The 17460-nt window shown below is 39.0% G+C and overlaps 1 protein-coding gene across 1 annotated transcript in view; it reads left to right on the forward strand.

Annotated features, from left to right (window-relative positions):
- Window positions 1-17020, forward strand: part of LOC126336499 (J domain-containing protein) — a 94924-nt gene extending 77904 nt beyond the window's left edge. The window contains exons 3-4 of the mRNA XM_050000247.1: window positions 1984-2100; window positions 15761-17020. Of these exons, the coding sequence (XP_049856204.1) occupies window positions 1984-2100; window positions 15761-15976 (333 nt within the window). The 3' untranslated portion in view covers window positions 15977-17020. The remainder of the gene's footprint in view (window positions 1-1983; window positions 2101-15760) is intronic.
- Window positions 17021-17460: the final 440 nt, after the last annotated feature.

Consider the following 17460-nt stretch of genomic DNA (forward strand, 5'->3'; position numbering starts at 1 on the left):
GTTCATTCTCATTCCTTGGTATCTTTTCCCTTAGGGAAATGATCACTAAACCCCATCCTTTCGCTTTTGCTACCTATTGACACGAAACACCGCAGTTTCTCCAAAAGGTGAAGTCATCCTCGCTGGGCTCAGTTTGTTTCAGTGGAAGATACAGTCTGGACAATGTAAGAGATCCCTGACAGATCGTTGTGCTGCTGTTAGCTTTCACGGTTACAGGCAAAACCTGTAGCAGCCTATAGAGCTGCGACAACACCGAGACATTGCCAGAGAAATGTTTATATAATCGTGTTACGTCACTGCTTGGAGTAGGCCCGTGAAGCAACCGCGCTCAGCCTACCGCAACTGTCACGAATCAACGCCAACTCAACAATAGCTCTCAGATTTTTTGGGTTGAGGATTGTATGTAATATCCTGAGTACTGCCCGCAGAAGAGGCAGTATGCACAGTAGACAGTACTTCATTTACCTTTGGTATTCTGGTGCATGTCTCTTGGTATACCTTCCAGCACACTGATTTGTAGCTGCTTCCAGTTGTGTGACGATTGTCAGTGAGACTCCCACCTTCTTGTAGAGAGCAACAAAATCGTCCTGCGCCAAAGATACAATTCAAATGGGGTTGCACTGTTGCTAGCGCAATTTATTGTGGAACACTAAGCAAACAACTTTAAATAAGCTTCCTTATTCTCTTTCAGTTTCCGGATCCGTTACGCTAAGAGTGTTACCAGTTCTCTTAAGGAAGTGAAGCGCTGAGCACCCAACAAATAGATTTCTATTATACCATGACCTGGAATAAAAACCACTGATATTCTGAAACTATGCGGAAGCATTTACATTGTGGGAACTAACAAATGCACAGATCAGACTCGAAAACTGTGGAGATGTAAGATGATGATAATACTGTAGTATTGTTGGAATAGAGACTTAGATTTAACACGATATGTTAGTTAAAATATACGCTGCAGTAACTGTAACTCACAAAATCCGATTTGCAAAGAAAAATGTTACACACACCTGCAAAACTTCCTTAACTTGTAACTTCTGAACATTCTAAAAATATGCATGAGTTCATGTACATGAAAACTGAAATTCCGATTCCGTGCTTTTTGAGCGAAAATACTGCTGCAAAATTATGTAAAGTACAAAAATAATTTACAGCTGATGCTATAGCATAAAACAAGTCTCATGCGACACTCGGTTTCATTACACTCTATCATAATATACACAGATAAGTTTTGAGAGTTTTGGAGTACGTGCACTACAGCGGACGGTGAATAGAATGAATCGCAACAACTTATCTAAATCATTCCATCCGGTAGACCAATATTACACATGTAAAGAACATGACTGAAGAGCAGACTAAGTAAAAACCGAAGATATACAAAAGATATGTCAGGATATAGACTTCGAGTTGTCTTTGTGCTCGATGGTCGCCACACAGTTAACACAAGACATTTAAATTGTACACGAAAATTCAGCATATTTGTTTTCAAGCGAATATATGTGATTGACAAGATTCTACTCGGACACAAAGGAAATACTAGAAGTCGGCTTGTATATATAAACATATGTAAGTCAATATGCGAAATGCACCAATTTTGGCTTAGTTCGTTTCGTCACAGCTTCTACTCCAGTGTGGCAAAGATGAACACTGTAGAGTCAGTATATCCCAAGAAAAACAAATAAAATTGGGAACCACAACAAAGTACGTCTTCTGGATGAGGTGCTAATAATGCAATCTACCTAAAACACTTAGGTTTTGTTAATCAGTATATTTCTTTTTCAGCTTTTATGAAAATGCAATTTGACAGCACCCTGCAGGCGCAGGTCATAGAGTGAAATGCAAGTCGCAAACACAACTGATTATCAGAACAATAATAATTCGATAATTTGTTCTCTCTCCTAGGCACAGGAGCAAGTAAGTTTCAGTAAACTAAGAGTAAGAAATTGCTGAAAGCAGTATTTCATAATAGTTTGGTTGTTTCAGGAAGCAAAGGAAATCCTTTGTGACCCCGAGAAAAGAAGCAATTACGACAAGTGGCGCAATAGTGGCATTGCTATCAGCTACAAGCAATGGGTTGGAATGAAGGAACACGTTCATTCGGTAAGTACCTACAGCCAAGATAAGTTTGTTGTGTAGTTTACTATTACAGTTTCTGCACTTTCGTTTACTACATAAATTCTTGGCTAACAATATTAAAAATGGTTCGAAACTTGTATAAGTATGCTAACCAGGGATAAAAATTCAACTGTACCAGACACAGTTCAGATGACGGCTGAACAAGCCCACAACAGATCAACTTTTTATCTCGCAAAGACTGATATCATGCAATTTCAAATGAGCAAATATGGCCTCATACACTATGTGAAAATCTGTGTCTAAATTTCCATGTATTATGACTGGATAACAAGTTAATCAACACATAGGCAACTAATCAAACAGCTCAAATCAGCATGTTTGTTTCTTAAAGTTACAGTACCCCTCACTGTATGACCCTAAATATGTACTGTGGTTAGTTTATTTTGTATTTTATCACTCCTTCACTTACGAAATTCTCGTCTTGTGAAAAGCACGTAAATAAAATACTTTTTTGCCAGAAGTCAGTAGTAACAATAATATGGAAATTATAACCACCCAAGCAATGTCCTTCTGAGGATACTGGGATTTTCTGTTAACTGCCCAGATCATTTGCTGTGTTCTGGTCTTCGTGGCTGACAATCATCTGGTGATAGTTACACTTAAGTAACGTTCGCTTATTGAATTGCTGCTCATCTATGTTGCTAAACGGCAAACCTAGTTTATAGTGCACGATCTCAGTTGCAGGTTGTCTGACGGCTTTCAGAGACAACAAAAATTTCATTTTCAATATTAAATTAATTTTTGAGCTAATTTAAAAATTTGAAATGCCGTCATAATCGACTTAAAGAGGTATAATCTGATGTAAGTTTAACACAGAAAGACAAATATTACTGTTAGAAATTGTTGACATGTCCTGAGGCAGCGTTAACTCATGGCGCGCAAATTAATCCAGAACATACTCATCCAGCCCTAGAGAATGAGAGCACATAGCAAATTCCAACAAACTTCTTCTCTCTTACATGCTTAATGACAAATATTTAACACACACTTATTGGTAATCAGGCTTTTGAAGCTGTTTTGTAAATAGGTTTTAGATGGTTCAAATGGCTCTGAGCACTATACGACTTAACTTCTAAGGTCATCAGTCGCCAAGAACTCAGAAATACTTAAACCTAACTAACCTAAGGACATCACACACATCCATGCCCGAGGCAGGATTCGAACCTGCGACCGTAGCGGTCGCTCGGTTCCAGAACGTACGGCCACTCCAGCCGGCATAGGTGTTACGTTCTTTTGGTATTGCTTAAGTTATGTTTAAACTCTGCTCTTTACGATTTGTCAGTTACAGAAATTCCATTTAATTCATTTACGGCTCCAGCAATTTTGGGATATATGTACCTTCGAAATACGTGAGTAGTGGTAGTATACGTTGTTGTGAAGCAAAGCATTGCAGCATCATTATTCATAAAAAAAAAACACTCAGTCTTCAGGCGAAGAGTGGCCTACTGGGACCATCCGACCGCCGTATCATCCTCATAGAGGATGCGGATAGGAGGGGCGTCGGGTCAGCACACAGCTCTCCTGGTCGTTATGATGGAATTCTTGACCGGAGCCGGTACTATTCGGTCGAGTAGCTCCTCAATTAGCATTACGAGGCTGAGTGCACCCCGAAAAATGGCAACAGCCCATGACGGCTGAATGGTTACCCATCCAAGTGCCGGCCACGCCCAACAGCGCTTAACTTCGGTGATATCACGGGAACCGGTATATCCACTGCGGCAAGGGCGTTGCCCATTATTCATCAAAGCTAAGTGTTAATATTTCGTTTTCGAAAATATCAATAGGTTTGTACAATCAATAGATCGGTTGATCTTCGATATTTCACAGAACTATTAGTTGAATGCAATTTGACAACTTATTACGATTGTTCTCCATTCAGGAATCTGAGATAAGGGGTGAATAATTCCTAGGATTAAAATAGTTTCGCTAGGAAGACAGAGATCTACGTAATTCAGAGGAAAGGATATACTCAAGATTTTGAACTTCATTGCCACCAGTACTGTAAAATCTTTCCGTCTGTTATCAAGATAAAAGAAATGGTGTACTTTGCTCACAAAATGAAACTCTAAGAATAAATCGAAGAATAGTAAACAAACAAAAATAGTGATGCTAATGAACTTCGCCCATCAGAAAATAGCTCTGGTAGAAATGACACTTTGAAAACATTGGTCACCAATTGCAATTAATACTTTTCACAGCGACAGCAAACACTGCACACGGAAATACACCACAAAATACAGATGAGTCACATTTATTTATGCAGTCACGACATACACTACCAACTAACATTAGTTCCGAAAACACAGACACAAAGGAGATTACAAAATTCATCTGGTTGGGCCGGCCGCTGTGACCGAGCGATTCTAGGCGCTTCAGTCCGGAACAGCGATGCTGGCTACGGACGCAGGTTCGAATCCTACCTCGGGCATGGATGTGTGTGCTGTCCTTAGGTTAGTTAGGTTTCAGTAGTTCTAAGTCTAGGGGACTGATGACCTTAGATGATAAGTCCCTTAGAGCTTAGAACCATTTGATCCATGATCTGGTTGGAAATTAGCAGGCTGCATGGGAATTATAGTTCCACCTAACTACGATACGATAAAAGATGATCATTCTAAAATCTGCTTGATATCAACATCCAGTTACTTGAGTGCTTAGATGCCTCTCAACTCTTTGCCGGTAGGCAGCGTGCGAGCAGGATTGCTACAGATTGTAGGTCCTGCGCGTGCCTTAAACACGCGTCTTCGCACTCAGATAGTCCTGCTGCTCCGCCCTTGCTGCTACACGCTGTAGTTACTCCATTTGGAGCTTAATAAATGGGTGGCCAGGGAAATAGGTAGCTGACCGTAAAATAATATAGCCGAGGGTATAACGGTCATGAAATTTAATGTTCAAGGGACTGGAAACTACACTCGTGTTCGGCAGCTTGAATTCGGCAAGAGCACATGAATGACATGGATTTCTAGCCAGAGAGAGAGAGAGAGAGAGAGAGAGAGAGAGAGAGAGAGAGAGAGAGAGAGAGAGGGACAGAGAGAGAACGGCTGTGGCACGTTATTCAGCGCTCTTTGCTGTGCCAATCCGAACTAGTTGTTGTTTCGGGAAGTCATTCTGCGATTATTTTGAAAGTTACAGTGCTCGTGTATTGTTTCATAAGTTACGCAGTTACTGAGTTTCTTTTCGCAACTGTACTCAGAATACAAATGTACGAACATATCAAGAAAAAAAATATAGGTGTAAATGTTCTTACTGTGTTCTGGAACTGTGTTGTTTTGTGTATAGTGATGTATTTGTTTATTTGTGTAGTAAAACTTGTTTCATCCAGGGTCTTCGAAGCATATGTTATTCCTGGCCTCTATCATATTTTGTAACATTTCCGAAACACCAGGAGCATAATACCGTAATCTTAGTTTGTGGTTGGAAGATATTGTCGATTACGTCTTTCCTGTGTGATTCAGTTTTTGACAATTGCAATAAGCATTACTCCAACAACTGTTTATGGTTCTTTATGGAAACTGAATGAAGCATGCTTTCACCTTATAAAGGAATGTCAGGAATTGAAACTGCCTGGCAGTTTAAAACTGTGTGCCGGACCGAGACTCGGACTCCCGAGTTTGAGTCTCGGTCCGACACAGTTTTAATCTGCCAGGAAGTTTCATATCAGCGCACACCCGGCTGCCGAATGAAAATCTCATTCTGGTCTGTAATTATCTGTTTCAAATTATAATGGCACCCCTTTATGTGCAAAGTATGAATTAAAAATTACTCTATGCATACATAAAATCATAACCAAACTTATTCAGTCATTTTTCAGAGTTTGAATCTACAACAGATAGCAACATATTTTAAATTATAACTTCCGATAATGGCGTCGATAAGGTATAATGGGTAAAGTATAAATTAATCTAACCCTGAAAACGAAAAGGATAGTCATGGGGCTAAAATGCGATATCGCGTATCCCCCCACCCACCCTCTGAAATCTTGATTGTGGTGAGACTGACATGTAGCAAAGCCTAATGTTTACGTTCGCTCCATATTTAGCCACACTTTTCCAAATTTAATAATTCCTCTAAAACAATGTTCCATTTATTAACTGGCATCTTTCTTTCATCAATTCCTACTAGTCCAAGGCTTCTATGGTTTTTAGCGATGCTGGATCTTTCCTCTGTTTAGCAGCAATGTCAGTTAACACAGTCATGATTGAGAGTTCATCCACAGCGTTGTTTCGCTAAATAATGCCTTGAAAGCTAGTTGACAGTCTCGTTTGTGTCTGTTTTTGTATACCATTGTGACCTTGGTCTCTGGGTGCCAAAGGGCCTGTCTCACCAGATGAACTGACTGGATCCTGCTGGCAAGTCAGGCAACACAGACAATAATGAACCGTCACAACAGTGAATGGTTCGTCAAGGCAAATACCGCTGGAGTTTTTACTGGCCCAAACAACTGCAAGGCACTCTTTTTCGGTTTTAGAGTAGTCCACCTCGGATTTGGAAGTACTCTGTAAACTTAAGCTGTAACCTTCTCAATGCAGTCCTAAATTTCCGCTACAACTGCTCATATCCCAAAACTACTAGTATCAATGTGAAGTTTTGTCTCGGCATTCTAGTATACCTGTTCTTCTAGGGGGCGTTCTACTTCGTAGAGGATTTGGTTGTAGTTCCTTTGGTTGGTTGCCGGGTGTGTGTTTGACAGCTGCGATGTAAGTCCGAGATGGCAGTCACTTCTCCATGGCACGTTCATGTGGTGGTGGAGATTGAAGCCCACGATTGATGTATACGCAGTTCATCAGTTCTGGGTGCCATAAAATACTGTATCTCTTCTCTTATAACATGGCATATGAGAGAAAGCGAGATCATAGTGGGCTTCCTCAGTTGCCAACGGACCACATTCGGCAGACGGTTATAACTCTTCGTCAGACTTTTTCTTGATGCGTTTCCTTGTACCGCTTGATGATTCTTCTGCTGTTGTAACATCGCTAACCATACGTGTTTGGTACATGACTTCTGCTACTCGTTTCATCCAATGTAATATTTTATTGGCTTCTGTCATTTTCAGATTCGCAGTGTTGCAAAAGTCATTCGCCACGACATTGGGTCACATTCAACTGCTAATCGGGCCTGCTGTTGGTTGTCATCAAATGTTTTCTTCAGTTCGGCATGGAATTTGTCCCCTACAGAGCACTCTTCATTGTTCTTGAACCTTGCTGGGCTGTGCCATCCAAGTCAGAGTGCACATTCGCCAAACACATCATTTTATCCTACCAGTTGCATTTGGTGATTCGGTCAAATCCTTTTAACCATTTCATCATATCCTGACCAACGTCTCCAGAAAACACTGATGGATGTCTCGTGTGCAAGTGACTTACTGCTGCCTTCAGATCTATGGTTGTTTTAAATAAACGTACCCACAGATCCACAGACCTTGTATTTTAGTTCCTGTCCACGCATGCGATGGCGTTTACGTGGCATAATTGGAACCATAGTCATGCAGATTTTTTGAAATACTAGGCGTCTCTATCAAACAATGTCACGTCGTAACAAGAGTCAAGTCAAAATCTGAAAGTGGTGTCTTCAGTGAAATACAATACTTCGCAGTGAAAGCACGTTCATTATGAACATCAGCATACAGCCAGAACACGACTGATCGCCTCGACAGAATGTGCAGACATTGATACAAATTTATTCCGTACTGCTGGCATTCAAACAAACGTCATATATTCCAGAATATACAAACATAAAATATTTCAAGAACCTTCCAGAAATTATACTTACTAAACAGCAAGTAACTCCTGGGGTTCGGGTCTGAATTGTGAACATGCAGTATACCAGGCAGCGACTGTAATCACTACACTACACTACACTACACTACTCTATATTACACTGCATACACCACAGCTCACGTCACTATAACATTAAAATAAAAAGGGAAAAAAAAGGTGGGAGGGTGACATTGACACACAACTTAAGCCTCCTCTGTAATCAATCTGTGTTGAGTTCTTATTTGCTGGAAGATACAAATACGCTGCAGTAACACCCATCTTCTAATTTACAGATAAACAAAATACCGGTATTTATAAACCTGTATTATTGCTTCCAATCTCTTAAAAAGTGTTTGAGAAAGCAGTCTATGATGACACACTGACTTATTTCACCAAAAAGAACTTAACTGCCCTTCCATAAAGGATTCTCCACATAGAAAGCAATAAAAGAGCTCACAGCTGGAGTTGTAGCAGAGCTAAACAAAAAAGATTACCTTGTTCATATATTTTTCTAAGCTATCCTTTGTCTTCTTCTTCTTCCGTCGGCCATTAAGCTTTCCCTCAACCTGTTGCACCTACACGTCGTCCTACCATCGTTTTGCAGGTCTTCCAATGCGTCTTTTACCTTGTGGAGTACATCGCCAGAAAATGTAGTGGTAATCTTGATTTATCGATCGTAACAGATGCAATATCCATTTATGTCAGTATTCGTCAACCTTACTGTTTATATTGAAAATATTTAATTCCTCCCTGATAACTGTAGCATAGCTTAGTGTATACTGCTATGTACCTGAGGAATTTCATTTTATTGGCCAGAAATATTATTTTATCTTTCTTTTTCATTACCCAAGATTCACTTCCACAAAGTAATGATGGTACTGACATGTTGTGGTCGTCTTCAGTCCAGAGACTGGTTTGATGCAGCTCTCCATGCTACTCTATCCTGTGCAAGCTGCTTCATCTCCCAGTACCTACTGCAACCTACATCCCTCTGAATCTGCTTAGTGTATTCATCTCTTGGTCTCCCTTTACGATTTTTAAACTCCATGCTGCCTCCAATACTAAACGGGTGATCCCTTGATGCCTCAGAACATGTCCTACCAGCATATCCCTTCTTCTAGTCAAGTTGTGCAACAAACTTCTCTTCTCTTCAATCCTATTCAATACTTCCTCATTAGTTATGTGATCTACCCATCTAATCTTCAGCATTCTTCTGTAGCACCACGTTTCGAAAGCTTCTATTCTCTTCTTGTTCAAACTATTTATCGCCCACGTTTCACTTCCACATATGGCTACACTCCTTACAAATACTTTCAGAAACGACTTCCTGACACACAAATCTATACTCGATGTTAGCAAATTTCTCTCCTTCAGAAACGCTTTTCTTGCCATTGTCAGTCTACATTTTATATCTTCTCTACTTCGACCACCATCAGTTATTTTGCTCCCCAAATAGCAAAACTCCTTCACTACTTTAAGTCTCTCATTTCCTAATCTAATTCCCTCAGCATCACCCGACTTAATTCGACTACATTCCATTATCCCCGTTTTGCTTTTGTTGATGTTCATCTTATATCCTGCTTTCAAGACACTGTCCATTCCATTCAACTGCTCTTCCAAGTCATTTGCTGTCTCTGACAGAATTACAATGTCATTGGCGAACCTCAAAGTTTTTATTTTTTCTCCATGGACTTCAATACCTACTCCAAAATTACCTTTTGTTTCCTTTACTGCTTGCTCAATATACAGATGGAATAACATCTCACTTCCTTCCCAACCACTGGTTCCCTTTCATGCCCCTCGACTCTTATAATTGCCATCTGATTTTTGTACAAATCGTAAATAGCCTTCCGCTCCCTGTATTTTACCCCTACCACTTTTAGAATTTGAAAGAGGGTATTCCAGTCAACATTGTCAAAAGCTTTCTCTAAGTCTACAAATGCTAGAAACGTAGGTTTGCCTTTTCTTAATCTAGCTTCTGAGATGAGTAATAGGGTCAGTATTGCCTCATCTGCTCCAATATTTCTACAGAATCCAAACAGATCTTCCCCGAGGTCGGCTTCTACCAGTTTTTCCATTCGTCTGTAAAGAATTCACGTTAGTATTTTGCAGCCGTGACTTATTAAACTGATAATTTGATCATTTTCATATCTATCAACACCTGCTTTCTTTGGTATTGAAATTATTATATTCCTCTTGAAGTCTGAGGGTATTTCGCCTGTTTCATACGTCTTGCTCACCAGATGATAGATTTTTGTGTCAGGACTGGCTCTCCCAAGGCCGTCAGTAGTTCTAATGGAACTCCCGGGACCTTGTTTCGCCTCAGGTCTTTCAGTGCTCTGTCAGATTTTTCACGCAGTATCCTATCTCCCATTTCATCTTCATCTACATCCTCTTCCATTTCCATAATATTGTCCTCAAGTACATCGCCCTTGTATCGACCCTCTATATACTTCCACCTTTCTGCTTTCCCTTCTTTGCTTAGAACTGAGTTTCCGTCTGAGCTCTTGGTATTCATACAAGTCGTTCTCTTTTCTCCAAAGGTCTCTTTAATTTTCCTGTAGGCAGTATCTATCTTACCCTTGTGATATGTGTCTCTAAAAACTTACATTTATCCTCTAGCCATCCCTGCTTTACCATTTTGCACTTCCTGTCGATCTCATTTTTGAGACATTTGTATTCCTTTTTGCCTGCTTCATTTACTGCATTTTTATATTTTAATCTTTCATCAATTAAATTCAATATTTCTTCTGTTACCCAAGGATTTCTACTAGCCCTCGATTTTTTACCTATTTGAGCCTCTTCTGCCTTCTACTTCATCACTCAAAGCTACCCATTCTTCTTCTACTGTTTTTCTTATTCCCATTCTTGTCAATTGTTCCTTTATGCTAGTCCTGAAACTCTGTACAACTTCTGGTTTAGTCAGTTTATCCAGGTCCCATTTCCTTAAATTCCCACGATTTTGCTGTTTCTTCAGTTTTAATCTATAGTTCATAACCAACATATTGTGGTCAGTCCACATCTGCCCCTGGAAATGTCTTACAATTTAAAACCTGGTTCCTAAATCTGTCTTACCATTATATAAATCTATCTGATACCTTCTAGTATCTCCAGGATTCTTCCATGTATACAACCTTCTTTTATGACTCTTGAACCAAGTGTTAGCTATGATTAAGTTATGCTCTGTGCAAAATTCTACCAGACGGCTTCCTCTTTAATTTCTTCCCTCCAATCCATATTCACCTGTGTTTCCTTCTCTCCCTTTACCTACTCTCTAATTCCAGTCACCTGTGACTATTAAATTTACATCTCCCTTCACTATCTGAATAATTTCTTTTATCTCATCATACTTTATATGCCAACTAGCTCTGCAGATGGTGATGATATTGATACAAACTTGTACTACTGTAGTAGGAGTGGGCTTCGTGTCTATCTTGACCACAATAATGCGTTCACTATGCGTTTTGTAGTAGCTTACCCGCACTCCTATATTTTTATTTATTGTTAGACCTACTCCTGCATTACCCCTATTTGATTTTGTATTTATAACCCTGTATTCACGTGACGAAAAGTCTTGTTCCTCCTGCCACCGAACTTCACTAATTCCTACTATATCTAACTTCAACCTATCCATTTCTATTTTTAAATTGTCTGACCTACATGCCCGATTAAGGGATCTAACATTCCACGCTCCTATCCGTAGAACGCCAGTTTTCTTTCCCCTGATAACAACATCCTCTTGAGTAGTCCCCTCCTGGAGATCCGAATGGGGGACTATTTTACCTCCGTAATATTTTACCCAAGAGGACGCCATCATTTAACCATACAGTAAAGCTGCATGCCCTCGGGAAAAATTACGGCTGTAGTTTCCCCTTGCTTTCAGCTGTTCGCAGTACCAGCACAGCAAGGCCGTTTTGGTTAGTGTTACAAGGCCAGATCAGTCATCCATCCAGACTGTTGTCCTTGCAACTACTGAAAAGGCTGCTGCCCCTCTGTATCACTGAGGCACACAATCCTCCCCGCCAAATGGAAGGTCCATGGCTCATGTGTGGTGGCGGGGGGGGGGGGGGGGGGGTACTGAAATAACTCTATAAAATTTTATGTATGTTCCTGTTCTTACTTTACGTTGGAAAGCTCTTCTGATAGTGCCACTTAAGTAGTTAAATTTCTCAATTTTGTCTTTTTGATCTAGGTCTAACCTGTAAAACAGCGTGGTTTCTAGAAATTTGAATCTATTTACTTGCTCTATAATCTTGTTGCCTATAATTACTTCTGTTCTTCCTGGATTTTTTCCACAGAAAGCCATGGCTTTTTTTCTATTGATATTGACATATTATATATTTGTCATGTTTGGTATATTTCTTAGGCAGCTCTCTGCAGACCATCTTCATTATTCGAAATTAACACTTGGTCATCTGCGAATAACAAAGTCATAATTAATCTTTTTGGTTGAAGTTATATGTATAGTTCTTAAGTTTCATTCTCCATTGCCGTATAATGTCGTCAGTGTAAATGTTAAAAAACAGCCGAGAGGGGCTGCAACCTTTTCGAACTCCTAAATTAATAACCTTTGTTGTTTTTTCATTATCCCCAATTTGAATTCTTGTATTTGCATAGATCTTTCGAACTACCTGTACAATGTGTATTGGTATACCTCTTCTTACTAAAATTTCCCACGATAACTATCTATTCACTTCATCAAAGGTCTTTACATAATCGACGAAAAGGATGTGTATCTTTATTGAGTTTTTTTTTCTTATAATTTCCTTTAGTATAAACATGTCTGTAAAGCTGATGCCATCATTTGTGTGCCTCATAAAATTGTACTAGGCGAACTGAAATGTTGTAGCCTGAATGGCATAACTTTGGCATGAATAGAATCTTATCTTCATAATAGAAGGCAGGTCATCTCATTAACAGACTGAGACACAAGCGAAAAACTCGTCTCAGAATGAGAGAACATAACGTGTGGAATGCTACAAAATTCAATACTTATCCCACTGTAGTTTCTAACCTACAAAAATTATCTTCCAGTGACTTTACAACTTCACGAATGCACTGTGGTACTAATTTGAAACCAGCAATAATGCCTTTCAGAACCAGAAGAAGACATTGATGATACACTAAATGAAACAGAATTAGTGAAATTCCATTGGGCCGAGTTCAGTTAAAGTTGAAATATCATTAACACATAGAAAAACTAATAAAGATCCTCTTTTCAGTATGGTATTCCCTTAGAAACATCTATCATTGTGTTGGAGTAAAGAAAGAACTGTTGGTTTATTTTGTGTATTTTAAATCCCTTTTATGTTACAGTAGGGTTTTCTGGTGCAGTTCATTTAAACAAACAAAGTACTTATTCAGCAGAAGCAAACATTAAGAGTACCGAGTGAAGTAGAAAACTTTACATCTGTGATTTATGTAGTCACAATACACGACACACAAATAAATGTCATACAGAGTTTGAAATAGTTGTGTACTCTATCAGGAAGATACTCAGCAACTTTCCATTCAGCATGAAGCAAGAAATTAGGAACACCTACGAATACAAAGGAAATTAAAATCATAACCCATTAACCAATCTTTCTGCGACTTACCTGAGTATCCAGATTCATCAATTGGAAAGTTCTGTTAGCTACATGACAAGTACCTATGTTTGTTGTAAAACTGGATGAAAAGCAGTAATGCACCATAAATCGACTCAGTTTTTACACACATAGGTACGGATTTTCCTTGAGAAATGCCATTGTAACTAAAATATTACGCTACAATAGCAGATAAACAGCAGCTATGTAATATAACAAAGGAGACACCTGCTCTACTCAAAATATATTTCCTTCCTAATTTCGTGTCGGTTAAATTTACATGGCATAAGCAGGAACAGCATTAAGCAGTATATTGTTTTTTTTTTCTTGTACCTTTGTCCCGGATCGTTTAAGGGTCGGCATGGTTATTAATGGATTTGGCATCGTTAGTTTAAATGGTGGCCAGATGCTCTTCCTGTTGCCACCCTGATGCCACCCTGTTACTCCTGTACCCCTCTCTCATGACAGACTATATGTACACAACTGTCTGCGTGCAGTAGTATTCATGTGATAGTGGGAAGAAGTTTTCTAAATGTTTGCAAATAGTGGAACTGATGTGGGATTTGGGTGCCAGCCCATTATTCACGTAGTGGGATGTGGGGAAACTGCCTAAATACCACCGCAAGTCTAGCTGGCTCACTGAACCTCGTCGTTAACCTGCCAGGTGGATTCGATCCAGGTCCAGCGCACATACCCAGCCTGGAAACGGTGCTTTAACATGCAAATAATAGCATTAAGAAATATATTGTTGGCTTATGGTTAATACACAAAACAGTTAAAGTCTGTTTGATTTGGTTGTCTTGACTCATTTCTAAACTCTGAATGATCCCCTTCCTGGTGGTGGTGGTGGTGGTGGTGGTGGTGGTGGTGGTGGTGGTGGTGGTGGTGGTGGTGGCGGCGGCACCGCCTTATGTCATCATAGCCTGGTGGAAGTCTTTCAATGGGGCACCACAGGTGACTTGCACATACTTGAGCCAGTGTCACTCGAAAGAACGAGCATGGCCTAACCTTGCTTAACTTCAGTGAACAGGCAGCTGGCTGCTTCTTGATGGGATCTATAGAACAAATGAATAAAAATCAGTTTCAGCTGATTTTCACAATCACAGTTGACTTACCAATTCAGTAATATAGCTATGCAATATAAAATGAAAATCCTCTCTAAAAAAGTTAATGTAATATATAAAACACCTGTAAGAGGTAAATTAGAAGTGGATAGTGTGTTAGTTGGACAAGTAATGAGTTTTAATTATTTAGGGACTATTATCACCAGCTATAAAGACATAACCATGGACGTGAAAAACAAAGTGATAAAGGCAGTAACGGTAGGCAGATCACTACAAAATACTCTGCTGTGAAATAAATTTGACAACTATGGGGAAAATAAAAATATATAAAAAAATAATGCTGCCTACTATTAAGACATCCAACAGAAACTAGTGGAAATGGAAAAGATAAAAAAAGTTAAAGGCGATGGAAGTGAAGATACTAAGGCATATCCAGGGAATTATATTATGGGACAACAGAAAAAATATGAATAAAGCATATGTGTGGGATAAAAGATGTGAATAAAGGGAGACAAGAAATCCGGCCGAGATGGCCGAGCAGTTATAGGCGCTACAGTCTGGAAGCCGCGCGACCTCTACAGTCGCAGGTTTGAATCATGCCTCGGGCATGGATGTTTGTGATGTCCTTACGTTTGTTAGGCAAAAGTAGTTCTATGTTCTAGGGGACTCATGGCCTCAGGTGTTGAGTCCCATAGTGCTCAGAGCCATCTGAACCGTTTTTTTGAGACAAGAGAACGAAATTGGAAGGATCACAAAGGGTGGACCGCCACAAGACTAGTTAAAATTTGTATACATCGAACGACAACACGGAAAAAACTGTCAGATGATCACCCAAGAGATGGACAATAGTTTCTCCAGTACATCCTCAGAATGAGGCACAAACAGGGGAATCAATAAATTCATTTAGAATTATGTAACCTGATATTTCTTAATAATTATACAATAAAAATAACGATACAAACTACCATTTGTTATTTTCTATCTCTTGGATTTTAAGGTAAAGTTCTTAAACTTTCTAAGATTTACAATTTTCTTCGTGTCTTACCAGCTTCTTCTCTTCTCCTTCTTAATTTTCTTCTTCAATCTCCCTACAGCAATTCTGCAGTACCATTAACTCATAATTTCCTTAGCTTCAAAGTTTGTTCGCTGATTCTTAAAAGTATCACCTTAATTTGAAAAAATTTTCAGAAATCCTAATTTCATACTGTTGAATATTTTTCAGTCAATGCACTGGACCACCCTGAAGACGAAAGATAGGATGCTGCCTGAAACTGCAGGTGAAGGTGGCAGCACAAGTGGCTCAGGGAGTGCCCCCCAGGCACACCGCCGGGCTTCAGAGGGAGGTGCAAACATACACTGGGGTGCTCGCGGCACTGTCAACTGGAAATCTGATGCTTCTAGTGAAGTTGTCAGCAAGTTCCGCAACTATGAAATTTAGACTGCTTTGCTATTGTAACTAATTTCCTGTTTGTGTCACAACCTGTAGAGAACTACATTCCATGGGTGTGATACCGTCTCTGTGTTGTACCGTACTTTAGACAATCTGCATGCTGTCTGTAATATTTCTGATATTTTCATACAGCAAGAAGTATTTCTATTGTCTTCCTTGTAACTCTACAATCTTACACATTGCAATTTTTGTTTCATATAATATATTTTATATATTTATATAGCCACCAACTATACACTTTTATTTTTCAGTGGCATCCAAATGAAAGTATTTTTAAATCTGCCACAAATGTAGAAAGCAAACTATCACCTTTTGCATTCCACTGACAGGTGTCTGAAGGCTAAAACATGACAAGTTACGATAATCAGTATTTTTATTTTTGTGATAAAGCATTATAATCAACAAAACGTGAATTTAAGTATTTTGGAAACATGCTCAAGCATTTTTCACTATGAATAATGGAATTCCTATATTTTAAACTGAAGACTATTTTAAGTGAAGTGCAAGAGACGGGTCCTACTTAGAAATTTCCTGTGATAAACTACCTTCTTACTGAATGTGGCTCCTTACCTGTAAACTTAATGTTACAATTAATGTTTGTTGTTAGGTGATATTAGTACCCAAATCTGAAGACAAACTGTGTCATGCTATAATAAGTATTTGATGTGTGCATGATATGTTTGACATGTTTCAGAGTAGTACGAAAACAGGGTTCTGTTGATGAATGGTTATTAGGTAACTGAAAAAGGATTGTAATGTATTATAAATGGTTTCAAAATTTATAACAATTTTGCAAGCTGGCATTGCAAATTTAAATTAGTGAAGTCACACTGTAAAGTAGAAATTGTTGTTTATATTACTTATTAGTATAATCTGTACCTGTGTTCTGGAGCTAAATGTGTTGCTACTTTGATATCCTGGGAAATCAATTCCACTTAAAAATACCATTAATTCTCAATGTGTGTATTTATCATGTACCTTCCGTAAGTGTGTTTCCTGTATGTTTCAACAATAAATGTCTAACAAACTGTAGTTTGCATTCTGACAAACAGTTCATAGTGTACAAGGTGACATTTATATTCATGAAATATTTCATGTATGGTGAGTTACATGTAATTTTATGCTCAGATTTACAGTGAAGCAAAGTAACGTGCACTGCTGTTGCATTTATCTATAGGCCCTATGTATGTTGGAAAATCAACAATCGGTTTCAAAATGTAACGTGTGTGTAGGGGGGAGGAGGGGGGGGGGGGAGCGTGTGGGGCGGGCAGGTGAGCAATCTTCTTAAAGGCACGGTTTTCATTACTTATTGTGTCTGTTAATGACTCATTACTTCCACCATTTTGATGAGTTGTCTTCTTTGCTCCCAAATCATTCACATTCTACCAGAGCTTTCCTTAACATAACTGTAGACAAGTTGCTTAGCTTGAGTATATAATTAAGAATTAAATTAGTTTTTGAACAGATATCTT

Source organism: Schistocerca gregaria, chromosome 2 (genome assembly GCF_023897955.1).
Source record: "Schistocerca gregaria isolate iqSchGreg1 chromosome 2, iqSchGreg1.2, whole genome shotgun sequence".
Taxonomy (NCBI): Eukaryota; Metazoa; Arthropoda; class Insecta; order Orthoptera; family Acrididae; genus Schistocerca; species Schistocerca gregaria.